At 41.4% G+C, this 18,452-nt stretch overlaps 1 protein-coding gene across 1 annotated transcript in view; it reads left to right on the plus strand.

The window, feature by feature from the left end:
• The window catches only part of LOC134353207 (cation channel sperm-associated auxiliary subunit gamma-like), a 175,624-nt gene that overhangs the window by 56,507 nt on the left and 100,665 nt on the right, over positions 1-18,452 (plus strand). Inside the window, exon 11 of the mRNA XM_063061224.1 lies at positions 5,445-5,571. Coding sequence (XP_062917294.1) covers positions 5,445-5,571 — 127 coding nt within the window. The remainder of the gene's footprint in view (positions 1-5,444; positions 5,572-18,452) is intronic.

Genomic DNA, 18,452 nt, shown 5'->3' on the forward strand with positions numbered 1-18,452 from the left:
TTGGTCAGGGCATAAAGGGATATGGGAGGAAGATAGGAGATTAAGACTGAGAGAAAAATTGAATCAGCCATGATGAAATGGTGGAGCAGACTCATTGGGCCAAATGGCCTAATTATGCTCCTGTATCTTGTGGTTTCATTTGCTCCCAGTGATTTAGATTATTGAACTGCTATCTCCTGCTATACCAACACATTTAAAAATGTTAAAAAAGTTCCAGATACGTGAAAATCACAGAATTCTACAGCACAGGAATTGGTCCTGTTGTCCCACCTTATCTGTGTTGAACAAGTTGTATATCCACACTGATTCTATTTGCCTGTATTAGTCCTATCTAGTCCTTTATTAGTCCTATTTTTCCAATCTAAGTAGCAGTCCTTTTAACATATATAATCATATCTGCTTCCACGACCTCCTCTGGCAGCTTGTTCCGGATAGTTGCCACTCTCTGTGTGAAAAACATACCCTTCAGATCTCTTTTAAATTTTCTCTCTTTTCTCCTTAAACTTGTGCTTCCAAGTCTAGGTTCATCTTCTCTGAGCCAAAAAAAATCTGACTAACTATTCTATTTGTGCCCTTCCTAATTTTATAAACCTCTATAAGGTCACCTCTCAGCCTTCTATGTTTCACTGGGAGTAAACCCAGCCTATCCAAGTGCCCCTGGTAACTAGAGCCCTCAATTACAGGCAACATCTGGGAGAACCACTTTTGCACTCTTACTATTGCTACCACGTTTCCTGTAGTATGCAACCAAAATTAAACACAGTACTGCAAATGTGGACCAACCAAAGTTTTGTACAATTACAACATGACATATATCTTGTACTCAATGTCATAGCCTGCAACCAGCCTAACTAACTTTTCAGCTGATCCATGTCCCACTATATCCTTAAACAATTTTCTTTACTATATTTGGCTCTAGTTTTCCTGTTTCCTACAAACTTACTAATCAGTCCACCAACATTCTCAACCAAGCCTTCTATAGAAGATCGGAGCACAGATCCTTGTGGTACACCACTTGTTCTAGATTTCCAGTCTGTAAAGCACCAGTCCACCACTCCCCTCTGCCTCCTATTGCCCAGCCAATTGTGAATCTGATTCTCTGGCAACATGCCTCAGATTCTTTGTGTCTTAACTTTCTGGACCAACTTACTATGTGGGACAAAAAATTGTGGATACAGCTCAATCAATCATGGGTAAGGCTCTCCCCACCACTGAGCTCATCTACACAGAGCGCTGTCACAGGAAAGCAGCATCCATCCTCAGGGTCCCCCCACCACCCAAGACATGCTCTCATCTTGCTGCTGCCATCAGGAAGGAAGTACAGGAGCCTCAAAACCCACACCACCAGGTTCAGGAATAGTTATTGCCCCTCAACCATCAGGCTCTTGAACCAAAGGGGAATAATTTCACTCGACTTCACTTGCCCCATCACTGAACTGTACCTACACTTTCAATGACTCTCTATCTCATGTTCTGGGTATTTATTGCTTTTTTATTTATTATTATTATTTCCTTCTTTTTACATTTACTATGCTATGGATTTACGAATCATGCCCACAAGAAAATGAATTTCAGGGTGCTATACGATGACATACGTGTATTTTGACAATAAATTTACTTTAAACTTTGATATAAACCACAGCTGCCCTCATCAATTTTTCGAGTCATTTTTTCAAACACCACTCAGATATGTGAGACATGATCTCTTCCTTGTACAAACTGTGCTGACTCCTAATCAATCCACGCCTTTCCAAGTGATCATAAGACCATAAGATATAGAAGCAGAAGTAGGCAATTTGGCCCATCGAGTCTGCTCCGCCATTCAATCATGTGCTGATCCAATTCTTCCAGTTATCCCCACTTCCTTGCTTTCTCCCCATAACTTTGATGCCCTGGCTAATCAAGAATCTATCTATCTCTGCCTTAAATGCACCCAATGACTTGACCTCCATAGCTGCTGGTGGCAACAAATTCCACAGATTTACAACCCTCTGACTAAAGTACAAACGTTTGTAATTTCTGGGCATCTCTGTTCTAAATGGATGTCCTTCAATCTTGAAGTCGTGCCCTCTAGTCCTGGTCTCCCCTACCATGAGAAAGAACTTTGCCATATCTAATCTGTTCAGGCCTCTTAACATTCAGAATGTTTCTATAAGATCCCCCCTCGTTCTCCTGAATACAGCCCAGGAGCTGCCAGATGTTCCTCACATGGTAACCCTTTCACTCCTGGAATCATTCTTGTGAATCTTCTCTAAACCCTCTCCAATGTCAGTATATCCTTTCTAAAATAAGGAGCACAAAACTGTACACAATACTCTAGGTATGGTCTCACGTGTGCCTTATAGAGCCTCAATATCACATCCCTGCTCTTGTATTCTATACCTCTAGAAATGAATGCCAACATTGCATTTGCCTTCTTCATCACCGACTCAAACTGAAGTTTAACCTTTAGGGTATCCTGCACAAGGATTCCCAAGTTCCTTTGCACCTCTGCATTTTGAATTCTCTCCCCATCTAAATAATAGTCCGCCCATTTATTTCTTCCACAAAAGTGCATGACCAGACACTTTCCAACATTGTATTTCATTTGCTACTTATTTACCCATTCCCCTAAACTATCTAAGTCTCTAACACTATTACTCCACCTATCTTTGTATCATCAGCAAATTTAGCCACAAATCCATTAATCTGCTGGTCCAAATCATTGACATACATTGTAAAAAGCAGTGGTCCCAACACCGACTCCTGTGGAACTCCACTGGTAACCGGCAGCCAGCCAGAATAGGATCCCTTTATTCCCACTCTCTGTTTTCTACCGATCAGCCAATGCTCCACCCATGCTAGTAACTCCCCTGTAATTCCATGGGATCTTATCTTGCTAAGCAGCCTAATGTGCGGCACCTTGTCAATGGCCTTCTGAAAATCCAAGTACACCACATCCACTGCATCTCTTTTATCTACCCTGCTTGTAATTTCCTCAAAAAACTGCAGTAGGTTAGTCAGGGAGGATTTTCCTTTCAGGAAACGATGCTGGCTTTAGCCTATCTTGTCATGTGCTTCCAGATACTCCATAATCATATCCCTAACAATCGATTCCAACAACTTCCCAACCACTGATGTCAGGCTAACAGGTCTATAGTTTCCCTTCTGCTGCCTCCCACCCTTCTTAAATAGCAGAGTAACATTTGCAATTTTCCAGTCATCCGATACAATGCCAGAATCTATCGATTCTTAAAAGATCATTATTAAAGCCTTTGCAATCTCTCCAGCTACTTCCTTCAGAACCCAAGGGTGCATTCCATCAGGTCCAGGAGATCTATCCACCCTCAGACTATTAAGCTTCCTGAGCACCTTCTCAGTTGTAATTTTCACTGCACATACTTCACTTCCCTGACACTCTTAAATGTCCGGTATACTGCAAGTGTCTTCCACTGTGACTACCATTGCAAAATATGCATTCAGTTCCTCTGCCACCTCTGCGTCTCTCATTACAATATCTCCAGCATCATTTTCTATTGGTCCTATATCTACCCTCAACTCCCTTTTACTCTTTATATACTTAAAAAAGCTTTTAGTATCTTCTTTGATATTATTGCCACCTTCCTTTCATAATTCATCTTTTCCTTCCTAATGACCTTCTTCTGCAAGCTTTTAAAAGCTTCCCAATCCCCTATCTTGCCACGAGCTTTGGCTTCCTTGTATGCCCTCTCTTTTGCTTTCACTTTGGCTCTAACTTCACTTGTCAGCCACGGTAGCGACCTTCTTCCATTTGAAAATTTCTTCTTATTTAGAGTATATCTGTCTTGCACGTCCTTCATTTTTCGCAGAAACTCCAGCCATTGCTGCTCTGCTGTCCTTCCTGCTGGTGTCTCTTTACAGTCAACCTTGGCCAGTTCCCTTCTCATGGCGTTGTAATTTCCTTTATTCCGTTAAAATACTGACACATCGGAATTTAGTTTCTCCTTCTCAAATTTCAAAGTTAACTCAATCATATTGTGATCACTGTTCCCTAAGGGTTCCCTAACCTTAAGCTCTCTTATCACTTCTGGATCATTGCACAACACCCAATCCAGCACAGCTGATCCCCTAGTGGGCTCAACAACAAGTTGTTCTAAAAATCCATCCCTCAGACATTCTACAAATTCTCTCTCTTGAGGTCCAATACTGGCCTGGTTTTCCCAATCCACTTTCATGTTAAAATCCCCAATGATTATCATGACATTGCCCTTCCGACGTGCCTTTTCTCCCTCCTGCTGTAATTTGTAATCCACATCCCGGCTGCTGTTTGGAGGCCTGTATACAACTGCTATTCAGGTCCTTTTATCCTTGCCATTTCTTAACTCAACCCATAGAGACTCTACACCTTCCGATGTCATCCCTTTCTAATGATTTAATATTATTTCTTATTCACAGGGCCGCACCGCCCCTTCTGCCTACTAAACTATCTTTCCGATATACCATATATACCTTGGACGATCAGCTCCCAATGGCAGCCATCCTTTAGCCAAGTTTCAGAGATGGCCACAACGTCATACTTGCCAATCTGTAGCTGAATTTCAAGATCGTCCATTTTATTTCTTTTGCTGCGTGCTCAAATATAACATTTTCAGTTCAGTATTTGTTGTTTTCTGTTTTCAGTGCAGCACACCTCTATTGCCCTGTAACTCATCCTACTGGCTGTGATTATGCCTCATCTCCTGCCTATCCTTTCTATCATCTCTAAAGCCCTATCACTCCAGTTCCTATCCCCCTGCCAAATTAGCTTAAACCCTCCTGAACAGCTCTATTAAACCTGTCTGCGAGGTTAAATATAAACCCTGCTCCTCAGAATCTTCAACAACTTTTTTGCTACAGATGTAAGGCTCACTGGCTTGTAGTTTCCATCTGAAGCAGAAACAGTGTTGGGTATCAGGCATTGTTTGCCTGGTTGGGCCAATAATTTGAAAATTCTGCTAAAGGAGCTTTTGAGGAAAACTTCCTAGTTGATATAACTGTATTTGCCCTGCAGGCAGTTTCATTTGCTTATTCTGGTATTTCTTAGCAATGCATCTGGATATAATTTCATAGCTCATTTTCTGATGGTATTAGGTAATAGAAGCAAAATTTGAGGCCAAGCATCTATACCGTCTTTCTTGAGAAAAGTGAAAATTGGACAACTGGCTTTTGCAAGTTAGCACTCATAATTCTCCAAAGAGAAAATGAAGGATCCTGAGATCTATATGTTCATCCTTGATTGACTTCTCATTGAGTAAGATCCCAGGATATGTGCAAAGTCTTATTGTTATAGATTTCACTTTGCATATAATTATGCTGTTGTGAGCAAAGGTTGCGATTTAGATGGCTGATTCTAAAGTTCATTAATTATCGAATAATCTTGAACTAATGCTTAGCTCATCTCTCATCTCTTATCTCTTCTCACCCCAATCCCATCTCCCTTTCTATAGAGAAGCAAGATTTCGTTTTACTTGTAGGCACTGAAGAGTACTCCAATACTCCATTAAAGCCAGTGGGTATTACACTTAGTCATGTGAATTCAATGGCCTACCTGTGGGGAAACTTTTTATTTAGCAGGTAATATACAGTATGTATCCTATTTTATGTTGCTTTGAATTCAATCACTGAAGTACCATCATCCACATCAATAAATGATGTTGAAATATATTTGTAATTCCTGTGTATTTTTCATGTTTCTGCATTGGACCACCATAAGATATAGGAGCAGAATTAGGCCTTTTGGCCCATTGAGTTTGCTCTGTCATTTCATCATGGCTGATCGATTTTCCTGTCTGTCCCCAATCTCCTGCCTTCTCCCCATATCCCTTCATGTCCTGACCAATCAAAAATCTATCAACCTCTGCCTTAAATATACATAAAGACTTGGCTTCACAACTGCATGTGGCAAAGAATTTCACAGATTCACCACTCCCTGGCTTAAAAAATAATTCCTCCTCATCTCCATGCTAAAAGGATGCCTCTTAAGACATAGAGTAAGACCTGTATAACACATATGAGCAGGATTAGGCCATTTAGATCATTGAGTTTTCTCTACAAATCCATTATGGCTGATTTATTATCCCTCACAACCCAATTCTCCTGCCTTCTCCCTGAAACCTTTGTGATTAATCACAAACCTATCAACTTCCACTTTAAATATACCCAGTGACTTGGCTTGGAATGATTATGCTTCTCTTAAAGGATATAAATGTTGCCGTTGCTTCTTTTCCCATCAATTCAGAGCAACACACACAAAATACTGGCACAACTCAGTAGGTCAAGCAGTGTCTATAGAAAGGAATAAACGGTTGATGTTTTGGGCTGAAACTCTTCATCAGGGCAAGAAAGGACTGAGGAAGAAATTAAAATAATAAAATTAAATAAATTGCATTTGTTTTAATTTAGATGCTTATTTTAACTTGTTAAACTTTTTGACTGTTTAAAGAAAAACTAGCTTGTGTGGAACAATGACTAACAGAATCAACAAACTCATTGGTAAGGCCAGTGATGTTGTGGGGATGGAACTGGACTCTCTGAACGTGGTGTCTGAAAAGAGGATGCTGTCTAAGTTGCATGCCATCTTGGTCAATGTCTCCCATCCACTACGTAATGTACTGGGTGGGCAGAGGAGTACATTCAGCCAGAGACTCATTCCTCCAAGATGCAGCACAGAGCGTAATAGGAAGTCATTCCTGCCTGTGGCCATCAAACTTTACAACTCCTCCCTTGGAGGGTCAGACACCCTGAGCTGAGAGGCTGGTCCTGGACTTATTTCATAATTTACTGGCATAATGTACATATTACTATTTAACTATTTATGGTTCTTTACTATTTATTATTTATGGTGCAACTGTAACAAAAACCAATTTCCCCCGGGATCAATAAAGTATGACTATGACTATGACTATGGAAAGCAAACTTCGAGAGGAACTCAGCATTGAATTAGCACATGTGGAGCGAATGGCTGTGGCTATTACTGCAGAGATGTTGCACTTATATCTTCTCATCCTTTGGGCATCAGTTTGAATGTTTGGATTGTTGGTGAAGTAGTAGAGAGTTGGCTTGTATCAGAAAGAGATACAAGCTAACTCTCTACTACTTCACCAACAATCCCAAGTTCAATGAGGAAAAACACATACATTTTTTGATTACGGGAAGTCACTTTGTGTCAACTACCCGTTTTTATGACCTAAGCAGTAATAATTTGTATCTGCTCGAGGGGAAGCTATGGGTTTTATTGACATTATTTAGATAGAGCGTGGAATTGGTCCTTCGAGCCACGCTGCTCAGCAATTCTGGATTTAATCCTAGCTTAATCACAGTTCAATTTGCAACAACCAATTCACCTACCAGCGGGTACGTCTTTGGATTGTGGGAGGAAACCGGAGCACCAGGAAGTCACAGGGATGTACAGTCTCCCTGCAGAAGTGCTGGGAATTGAACTTGGATTGCCTGTACTGTAAAGCGTTGTGCTAACCACCATGCTAGTGTGCCCCCATATTTAAATGTGGCATATATTAGGAAATCAGTGGATGTGTTTATTATTTTGTCTTCCTCGTAGAATATTGGTTCATTTTCATAGCTAGAGGGTAAGCTACCAGTACCAATTATTTCACTTTTCGAAGCTTGCTGTTTGGAAGAACTGAAAATCGGCCAGATTTACTGCTTCTTAATACTAACATGCAGTAATTAAAGGGCAAATAATTAAAGATTGAGCAGTTTCAAGTTCCTGGGTGTCAAGATCTCTGAGGATCTAACCCGGTCCCAAAATATCGATGCACTTATAAAGAAGGCAAGGCAGTGACTATACTTTATTAGGAGATTGAAAAGATTTGGTATGTCAACAAATACACTCAAAAACTTGTATAGATGTACTGTGGAGACCATTCTGACAGGTTGCATCACTGTCTGGTATGGGGGGGCTACTGCACAGGACTGAAAGAAGCTGCAGAGGGTTGTAAATTTAGTCGGCTCCATCTTGGGCACCAGCCTACAAAGTACCCAGGACACCTTCAAGGAGCAGTGTCTCAGAAAGGCAGCATCCATTATTAAGGACCTCCAGCACTCAGGGCATGCCCTTTTCTCACTGTTACCATCAGGTAGGAGGTACAGAAGCTTGAAGGCGCACACTCAGTGGTTCAGGAACAGCTTCTTCCCCCCTGCCATCTGATTCCTAAATGGACGTGGAACTTGTGAACACTACCTCACTTTTTCAATACATATTCTGTTTTTTTCACACAATTTTTAATCAATATATGTACTGTAGTTGATTTACTTTATTTATTTTTTATTTTTATTATTTTTCATTTTTTATTTTTTCCCCTATTTATTTATTTTCTTCTTCTATATTATGTATTGCATTGAACTGGGGCTAAGTTAACAAGTTTCACGTCACATGCCGGTGATTATAAACTTGATTCTGATTCTGAAACAGAGCTCTCAATACTGATAAAATACTGAGCCAATGGTCAAATGACTATTCTTAGAGTTTCATGCCATCATTTATGGGGCCAGCAAGAGCCAAGAAACAGATCCACTTTCCATCCATAAATGGATACTGAAAAATCACCCTCTGTATCTCAGCAATACTGACAAAAGTTAGCAAATACCTGTTGGAAATCATTCATTTAACAAACGAAACAACTACATGTATGGCCAGTGACCTGGAGTGTGGGGGCAGGCTTTTTCAGTGGTGGAGACCATCATTTATGGTGGAAGGATCCTGCAGCATCTGGTGGGGAGGCTGTTCTCCCTGGGGAGAATATGCAAGAATGGACAGTGTACAACGAGAGCCCAGCCATTGGGTTTAGTGCACCATTATTGCTTAATAAAACTAGAATATATTGCAGTTGAATACCTGCTTGCTCTTAATGTAGTTGCTTTCACACCACCAAAAATGGTGGAGTTTAATGTGTTTCTGTTGGTTGGATCTAGCTTTCTGATCTACTGGTTTAAGAATCACTCCCTGCCCCCTCCCACCACTCCAAAGCCCAGATCTCAGGCTGTCAGTGAAAATGAGTCATATTTGTTTAATATATTAAAGGTATGTAAAATTTGTCTAATAGTGATTATAGTATGTCAGTTATATTCCAGCAAGCAGAACGAAAACAGTAAATATGATTCCGAATTAGTAACGTTTTTGAACTCATAACGTTGAAGTTCAGAGTTCAGTTCCGGCATCCTCTATAAGAAGTTTGTATGTTTATACCGAGAGCGTGTGGATTTCTTCCGAGTTCTCTGGTTTCCTCCCACAGTTCAATGGCATACCAGTTAATAGACTATTTGATCATTGTAAATTGTCCTGTGATTAGGCAAGGGTTAAACTGGGTGAGTTGTTGGGCAGTGTGGTTTATTGGGCTGGGAAGGGCTTGTATCGTACTGTATCTCCCTAAACAAAATAAAAACCTTACTAACCACAAGAGTCCAAGATTGGTCATGGTTGAGCCAAAATGTTAATGGTTAAGATGAAAAAAGACCAGACGTAAGCCATCAAAATGAAATGTAATGTGTTTCATGTCCAGTTGTGTTCTTGAGTGGCAAGGGTTTTAATTGCCAAAAGAGGTTCAGTCGCAGAAATATAAAGGACAATATAAAAACATGAAAGTATATAAAAATAAAAAACACTTACCTGTGTCTTTGTGAAAGGAACAAATACAAAGATGTTAGGAGAAAGGAATGGGAAAATTTACAAGAGGTATCAAATTTAACTCAAAATATCTTGTCAGGAGGAGTGTGTGTCATGAAAATGAGATGCATACTACAATGTTTTTATACATTTCACATTCCCCAACTTCTTTGAAAAATAGAGCATTATTGCTAAGTACGTGTTTGTTTTGTGGCTAGAAAACTCTGAAGATTGTGCTCTTTAGTATTGGACCCAGTGAGAAGTCTGAAACTAGTAATATTCTTGTTTCAAATTCTCATCACATCTTCCTTTCACTTCTTGCAGAATCTTCTTTTATTTAGGTGTGAAAATGTTGGGTACTTGCCACTTCTACTTCCCATCATTTTGTTTTTTTTTACAACAAACTTAACTTTATTTCACAAAAACAAGAGAATCTGTTGATGCTGGAAATCCAAAGCAACACACGTACAATGCTGGAAGAACTCAGCAGGCCAGGCAGCACCGATAGAAAAGAGAGTTGAAGTTTCAGGCAGAGACCCTTCATCAGGACTGGGTGATTTGGTTATCACTCCTGTCTTTTTTCAGGATAGCAGCATTTGGGTACCCATTACACCAGTGCTTGTTACTAGCAAGTCCAAACTGCTGTCATTATGCTGATAACTCCATTTCACAACTAAACCTTCCATTGTTTGTTCATTAAAGCAATGAAGGAGATTGAACCATCGAGACTCCATTTCACCGATTAAGGTTTGTGTTGTTTATGCTCTGTATTTTTCATCCGATCTTTTTCATTTTTGTGTAGGGGGAGGGGGATTTGGGGGTTGATGTCCCTGTTGCCTTTTTGTTTGTTTTTTTTTCTGTAGGAGAAGGTTTTGCATAGTCAATGAAACATAGGTAGACGTCTTTTTGTACCTGGATGGCTTGTTCACAGATCATCCGTAGCATGAAAATTGCATTTCTGGTTCCAGTGTTTTCCACAAAGCCACATTGTTCTTTACTGATTTCTGGTTTTATACATCGTCTTGCTCTCATCATGATTACTCTGAGAATAATTTTTGCCATGTAGCTCATCAGGCTTATTGTACGATGTAACTCACATTCTGTTGCTCCCTCTTTCTTTGGAAGTGTGACGAACACTGATTTACTTAAACATCCCATAATGTGTGATCAAGATCGGAAATACAAACATTAAACAAGTCAACAAATTCAAATATCTTGGCAGCCTAATAACAAGTAATGGCAGGTGCGACACAGATATCAAATACAGAATAGCAATGGCGAAAGAAGCTTTCCAAAAAATAAAGACCATATTAACAGATAGACAGATGAGCACGCACACTAAAAACAGAATACTGCAGTGCTACATTTATTCTATCCTGACTTATGGAAATGAATGCTGGACCATTTCTCCAGCAATGGAAAAGAGACTAGAAGTAGCTGAATTATGGTTCTACAGGAGAGTGTTAAAAATATCATAGACCACACACACATCAAATGAATAAGTTCTCAGAAGAGCCCAAGCAGTTCGATCACTCATACCAACAGTAAGATAAAGACAACTCAGATTCCTAGGGACTCATCATGCAGAAAGATGAACTAGAAAAACTCATACTCTCTGGAAAGTTCGAGGGGAGCAAACCTAGAGGAAGACCTCGGCTTATGTACATCAAAAGCATAGCCAGGTGGCTACACCTTGAGGAAATGGAAGTCATCCAAAAAACAAAGGATCTATATGGAAAGCCATGGTCACCAAAGTCTGCATCGGATATGGTACCTGGACAGACAGACAGACAGTAGGAGAGGGTTGATGGTTTTTCTGCTGTTCTTTTCTTTTTTGGTTTTGTGTCTATCTGGAGAAAAACGAATTTCAGAGTTGTATACTTTGATAACAAATGAACCTTTGAACCTTTGAATGCCTGAAGCCAGGTCCTTAACGTTCAGAGCTATTTGTGACCTTTTCCCCCCCAAAGGGTATTTGTACGCAGGACTGGTCAGCAACTGTCGGCAGGCTGGATGGAGAGTGAGGTGTCTCCCAGTGGAGGTTGGTTGTAGGGGATTCGCAGCCCGTTCCTTAGTTAGAGCCTTCAGCAGTTTGGGCATCGAGGGAGAGAGGAAGAGGAGAGCCATCCGCAGTACCACCGATGCGGCAGAGAGGGCACCAAGATGGATGTAGCTCAAAAGAGGGGAGCCATGGAGTCGTAAGTAGCTAGCCATCTGTACTCAAGCTGGGGTCTGATCAGCCCCGGCTGGGTCACCTGGAGAAGGTTGTATGCTGTTGAAAGACCTGAAATACCCGATGATTCCAGGAACATCACTGAAGATGTGTCCAGAAGCATCAGTAGACGTATGTACATAACAGTAATCTGTTCCATCAAAAGTGATTAGCCTTCCTTCAGTTATGCTAGGGATTGGTGTATCAGTAAGTATGATATAAATAGGCAGGAATTACAGCAACATCCAGCATAAATAATTGATATTTCTATGGAATGTGACATACGTTTGGTTGGGAATATTATTTTATGCTACATCTTGATTTTATATTTGGTCAGAAAGTCACTGCTATACTGAGCGGGAGGGGAGGCAAGAAATGGAGCTGTTGATGAATGAGGATTTTGAAAACTAACTTAGTGCAAGGAAGCATTGCTGACAAAGTCTCTAAATGCATTTGGCAGAGTAGTGGTGAGTTATCTCTTCGAACTGCTGTAAACCATCTCATAAGAGAACTCCAGCATTGTTGAAAGAAAAGAAGTTCTAATATTTACACTTAGTGACACTGGATGAATATGGTTACCTGGACATTGATTGCATTCACTGTTCATGGGTAAAATATGTGGCTGTGTAGACACCATTTAGTTCCCTGCCAATGGAATACTAAATTGATGGCTTATGCTCGAGTGGGATGTGACTGAGACCTCACCCAATTTCTGCATCTCTCAGTTCTTTACCGTGTAGTATTCTTCAACAATGTGAATGTGACAACCACGAAACAGCAGTACTTTGGCTTCTGTGAAGGGGAAAGGTTGCTTGGAAGAAGGAGGTAACTCCCTTAATCACTCAAAATGATGTGAAGTTTTACTCAGTAAGATACCTAGCCTACTGCCCATTAGTTGGCCGGTGGTGTGTCATCAGCATCAGACTTCGAGGCGAGTAGTCTCGGGTTTGAATCCGGCCGGCTCCTTGCATACTTTCCATCCGTGCTGGGTTGAGCGTCGAGCTAGCAACTTGGCCTTGTAAAAACAGACAAATGCTAAGGAAATGGGAAAAAATGCTGCTCGATATGCCACCAGAGGTGAAAAGGAACAACAACTACTGCCCATTATGCCACGGGCATTTTTGTAGTAATGAAGGTCCTCCATCTGTGGCGGTTTACAGGGCTTCCTTCGTCATGTCAGTAGCTCGGTTTTCACTACTGTCAGTCATGCAAGCCTTGGTGGAGACTCAGGAATACTGTCGCACTCAGATGTAGAAGGATTCTTTATTGCTGTTTCTGTAACAATTTTGTTTTACCAGTCATGGTTGCTAGCCCTGAGCTGAACCCCCAAACCTGCAGGATCGGTGGACCACTCTTGGTCTGGCCTCTACCCTTTGACCTGTTTGGCATGGGCGACCCTACCAAGAGCCAAAGCATAAAACCCTGACTCCAGCCAACGTAGATCTCCATGTCATTGAGGCACACAAGCCTTCAAACCATGACAAGGTTTTTGTCCTCTTGGAGGCAATAGGGTACATGGTAGGACAAATTTTGTGTGTTAGGGGCCCAGGAGAACCATTAAGTCCAACATGAGAAGGGTCTAGTATAAGGTAGCTATACAGTGGACTCTGAACCAAATCTGGAGGAAATTTCAAGATCTCACAAGATATATCAAGGTGAACCGAACAACATGTTTATACTTGCAGAGTGCAGATTCCTAGAGAAAGTGTTTTCAGTGTGGAGTTCTGCATTCTTTATGTGAATTACCACTCATTCGGTAAACAGAGATAATGAAGCAAACCATTAAATTAATTACAAACACAAGAAATTGTCAGTCCATTGCCTCCTCTACTGCAGTGATGAGGCCACACTCAGTTTGGAAGAGCAGCACTTTATATTCTGTCTGCGTAGCCTCCAATCTGATGGCATGAACATTGATTTTGCAAACTTCCAGTAATTGCCTCCCCCTTCACCATTTCCCATTCCTGTTAGTCTCTCTCACCTTATCTCCTTTCCTGCCCATCACCTCCCCCCTGGTGCTCCTCCTCCTTCCCTTTCTTCCATGGTCTTCTGTCCTCTCCTATCAGATTCCCCCTTCTCCAGCCCTTTATCTCTTTCACCAATCAACTTCCCAACTCTTTACTTCACCCCCTCACCCTCTCCCAGTTTCACTTATCGCCTACCATGATGATGGTAGGAAGATGCTGGAATCAATTATAAAAGATGAAATGGCGGCATACCTGTATTTGGATAGCAGTAGCAGGATAGGTCTGAGTCAGCATGGATTTACGAAGGGGAAATGATGCTTGACTAATCTTCTGGAATTTTTTGAGAATGTGGCTATGAAAATGGACATGGGAAAGCCAGTGGATGTAGTGTACCTGGACTTACAGAAAGCCTTTGATAAGGTCCCACATAGGAGGTTAGTGGGCAAAATTAGAGCAAACGGTATTGGGGGTAGGGTACTGACATCGATAGAACATTGGTTGGCAGATAGGAAACAAAGAGTAGGGATTAATGGGTCCTTTTCAGAATGGCAGGCAGTGACTAGTGGGGTACCGCAAGGCTCGGTGCTGGGACCGCAGCTATTTACAATATACATTAATAATTTAGATGAAGGGATTAAAAGTAACATTAGCAAATTTGCAGATGACACAAAGCAGTGTGAAATGTGAGAAGGATGTTATGAGAATGCAGAATGACTTGGACAGGTTGGGTGAGTGGGCAGATGCATGGCAGATGCAGTTTAATGTGGATAAATGTGAGGTTATCTACTTTGGTGGCAAGAACAGGAAGGCAGATTACTATCTGAATGGTGTCAAGTTAGGAAAAGGGGAAGTACAACGAGATCTAGGTGTCCTTGTTCATCAGTCACTGAAAATAACCATGCAGTTACAGCAGGCAGTGAAGAAAGCTAATGGCATATTGGCCTTAATAACAAGGGGAGTTGAGTATAGGAGCAAAGAGGTCCTTCTGCAGTTGTACAGGGCCCTGGTGAGACCACATCTGGAGTATTGTGTACAGTTTTGGTCTCCAAATTTGAGGAAGGACATTCTAGCTATTGAGGGAGTGCAGCATAGGTTCACTGGGTTAATTCCCGGGATGGCGGGACTGTCATATGTTGAAAGATTGGAGCGAATGGGCTTGTATACACTGGAATTTAGAAGGATGAGAGGGGATCTGATTGAAACATATAAGATTATTAAGGGATTGGACACACTAGAGGCAGGAAACATGTTCCCGATGTTGGGGGAGTCCAGAACCAGAGGCCACAGTTTAAGAATAAGGGGTAAACAATTTAGAACGGAGTTGAGGAAAATCTTTTTCACACAGAGGGTTGTGGTTCTGTGGAATGCTCTGCCTCAGAAGGCAGTGGAGGCCAATTCTCTGGATTCTTTCAAGAAAGAATTAGATAGAGCTCTTAAAGATAGCGGAGTGAAGGGATATGGGGAGAAGGCAGGAAAAGGGTACTGATTGTGGATGAGCAGCCATGATCACAGTGAATGGTGGTGCTGGCTCGAAGGGCTGAATGGCCTACTCCTGCACCTATTGTCTATTGTCTACCACTTTGAATTTCTCCCTCCCCTCCTCCCAGCTTCCTACACTGACTTCTCCTTTTTCTTTCCAGTCCTAATGAAAGGTCTTGGCCTGGAACGTTGGCTGTTTACTCTTTTCCATAGATGCTGCCTGGCCTGCTGAGTTCTTCCAGCATCTTGTGTGTGTTGCATCAAATTAATTAATGCAGTGATCCTTCCATTTACATGTGAACCTACACAGAAAAAATTGAGGTGATCTTAATTTTCCCAGCTGATTATTAATTTTCTATATTATTGTTAGAGCTTCTACTGCGGAAAGGTACACGGCTTGCGGTTAAGAATTTTATTTTGCAAGCTAATGGAAAGTTGCCATTCTATAATGAGCTACCTTATATACTGTATGGCTAGTATATGCTTCTGCTCATCTGGAGGATGAGACTGTGTGAGCAGGGCCTTTGTTCACTTGCTCAGGCTTTCCTTATTGCACCTCAGGTGCTAGGTTTCTTTATTTCTCCTGATCTGGCAGTACCCACAGTACATGCTTTGCTTGACTATGCAGCATGCAGCACATAATGTCTCCATATCTGCATGATGTGCACTGCGGGTGACCTGAAAATAAGGCAACAAAATCTCATCTTGCAAAGACCAGTGACAGTTCACACTACCAAGTTGGTTCCTTGTACATCTTTCATTCTATTTATGTTCTTCTGCTGTGCTTGGAGGAAATATTGACGTGAGAGAAAGGAAAGTAGAAAGTAGTTCATGGCTCCCACAGTTTACCCTTCCAATCTGTGCGGGCTACTGCAAATGTCAGACAGAGCAAACTCCCTATAGATAAAGGAGTCGTGTTTGCTTCCAGGAAGCATGGCATTCATCCTGACGAATTTCTTCTCATGTACCACAATCACCTACACACTGACAGAGTGGAGAGCTTTCCTCTGCACAAAATCCATCTGTGCATTTAAGATCAGATGTTTTAGGCAGCTAAAAGCAGTTGACAAATGCCAGAATAAATAAGGTACCAGCAATCCCAGGAAATTGCAATACCTGGGATCTTACCTGCACATTACTGAAATCAAAGGAGAAAAAAATAAATCTTCATTAATATAGTTTGGAATTTGCAGTATTATCATTGGGCATTCACTCTCACCTCAGCTGTAGAATTCAGTTCTTTCTCACTATTACTGAAATAACATTTGGATTTGAATAGTTCCTATAAAACACAAACTGAGCATTGGTGAACAGCTTATTATAAGTGCAGCTTGTTAAGATTTTTGACATTCCATCATTTTGTTGACAGTGGTAGACAGATGGAGTAACAGTTGGATGGATAGGATTTGTTTTTATTTTTCCCAACATAACTAACAGGTAGCTTTCCAGATTTTCAAATAATCATCTTGAATGACAATTCCCTTATTGTGAAGCTGTGACTACTTGTTTGTGGCTGTCTCACATCAGCAAGAACATTAAAAATCTCTCTATCTACCAGGTCAAGTTTCCTTAGAATCTTACAAGTTTGGGTAAGTCCTTATGAATTCCAAGAAATAGAGGCTCTATCTGTCTAGCCTCTGTTGAAAGGACAGTCCTATCATCCCAAGAATTATCCTAGTTGTTGTTCTTTGACTGCCTTCAATGCTATTATATCCTTTACCAGATAAAGGTACCAAAACTGTGCACAGTATTTCAAGTTTAGCTTCAGCAACATCCTCTGGAACTATAATCAATCCTCATTATTTTTAATCTCCAATCCCTTTGCAATGAAGACCAATGTGCTGTTTGCCTTCTTAACTATTTGTTAGACCTGCCTGTACTCTATCCTTTCTGGCCAATAATCTGCTTTATAATTTCACTTACCAAAGTGTATGACCTCCCACTTTCTCACATTTGACTCCATTTGCCAAGCCTTTGCTAATCACTCAAGCTAGCTGTAACCCATTGCAGAATCACATTGCAAATAAATGCCTTTCTACTTATTTTTGTGTCGCTGGTAGACTTGGAAACCTGATATTTTCTTCCTCCTTCAGGTCATGAAAACAAAAAAATAAATGGCTGAAGGCCAAGAACGAATCCCAGGGTTACAAACATGAGAAAGTCTGCAGCTAGTGGAAATCCCAAAGAACACACACACAATGCTGGAGGAACTCAGCGGGTCAGGCAGTATCTAAGGAAAAGAGTAATTAATTGACGTTCCAGGCTGAGACCCTTATTTAAGACTCTATAAACGACACTTCGCCTGTGAGTCTGTTGGGTTAATACACTATGTCTTGTGCTCCCGTTGTGGCTTCCTGTATATTGGTGATACCCGATGTAGATTGGGAGACCACTTCGCCAAGCGCCAGAAAAAGCAGGATCTCCCAGTAGCCACACATTTTAATTCCACTTCCCATTCCCATTCCAATATGTCAGTCCACGGCCTCCTCTAATGCTGCGATGAGGCCACACTCAGGTTGGAGGAACAACACCTTCTATTCTGTCTGGGTAGCCTCTAACCTGATGGCATGAACATCGATTTCTTGATGCTTCCTCCCACTTCCCACCATTCCCTATTCCTCTTTTCCCTCTCTCACCTTACCTCATTGCCTACCCATCGTCTCCCTCTGGTGCAGTTCTGACTACCTGTTGTAAAGCCCTCTGTTTAGGCACTAGCCTCTTCTGTACCACCTTGTCAAATGCCTTGTGGAAGTCTAAATACATTATATGTATCTAGAGGTCGGTTCGTTGTGGTTGTCGTAGCTGTATGGAGGAGATTGGGGTGGGGCGTTAGTCGGGATAAGCTCCTACTAACTATTAAATGCTCCCTATGGGGTATGACAACCAAATTCAGCCTTCAAATGTGGCTTAGCTACGAAGCTTGTCAGAATCATTTCTACTGACAGGAGAAGGGGCAAAGGTGGGTTACTGGTCTGGACAGATGGGTCTTATTAGCTGTGGTTGGCAGCTCATCTAGGAGAAGGAAAACTCTGGTCTCAAAGCTCTGCTGCCACGCGGCTATACCCACTCATGGGTAATGCTTCGAGAGTAAACAGCGAGGAAAAATCGCGAGCTGGAATCCCAAAGCAGTTCTGCCTTGAGTTCAAAGCGGACTGGCAACTCCTGCAACGCTGCT

The sequence above is a fragment of the Mobula hypostoma genome, chromosome 10, assembly GCF_963921235.1.
Source record: "Mobula hypostoma chromosome 10, sMobHyp1.1, whole genome shotgun sequence".
Taxonomy (NCBI): Eukaryota; Metazoa; Chordata; class Chondrichthyes; order Myliobatiformes; family Myliobatidae; genus Mobula; species Mobula hypostoma.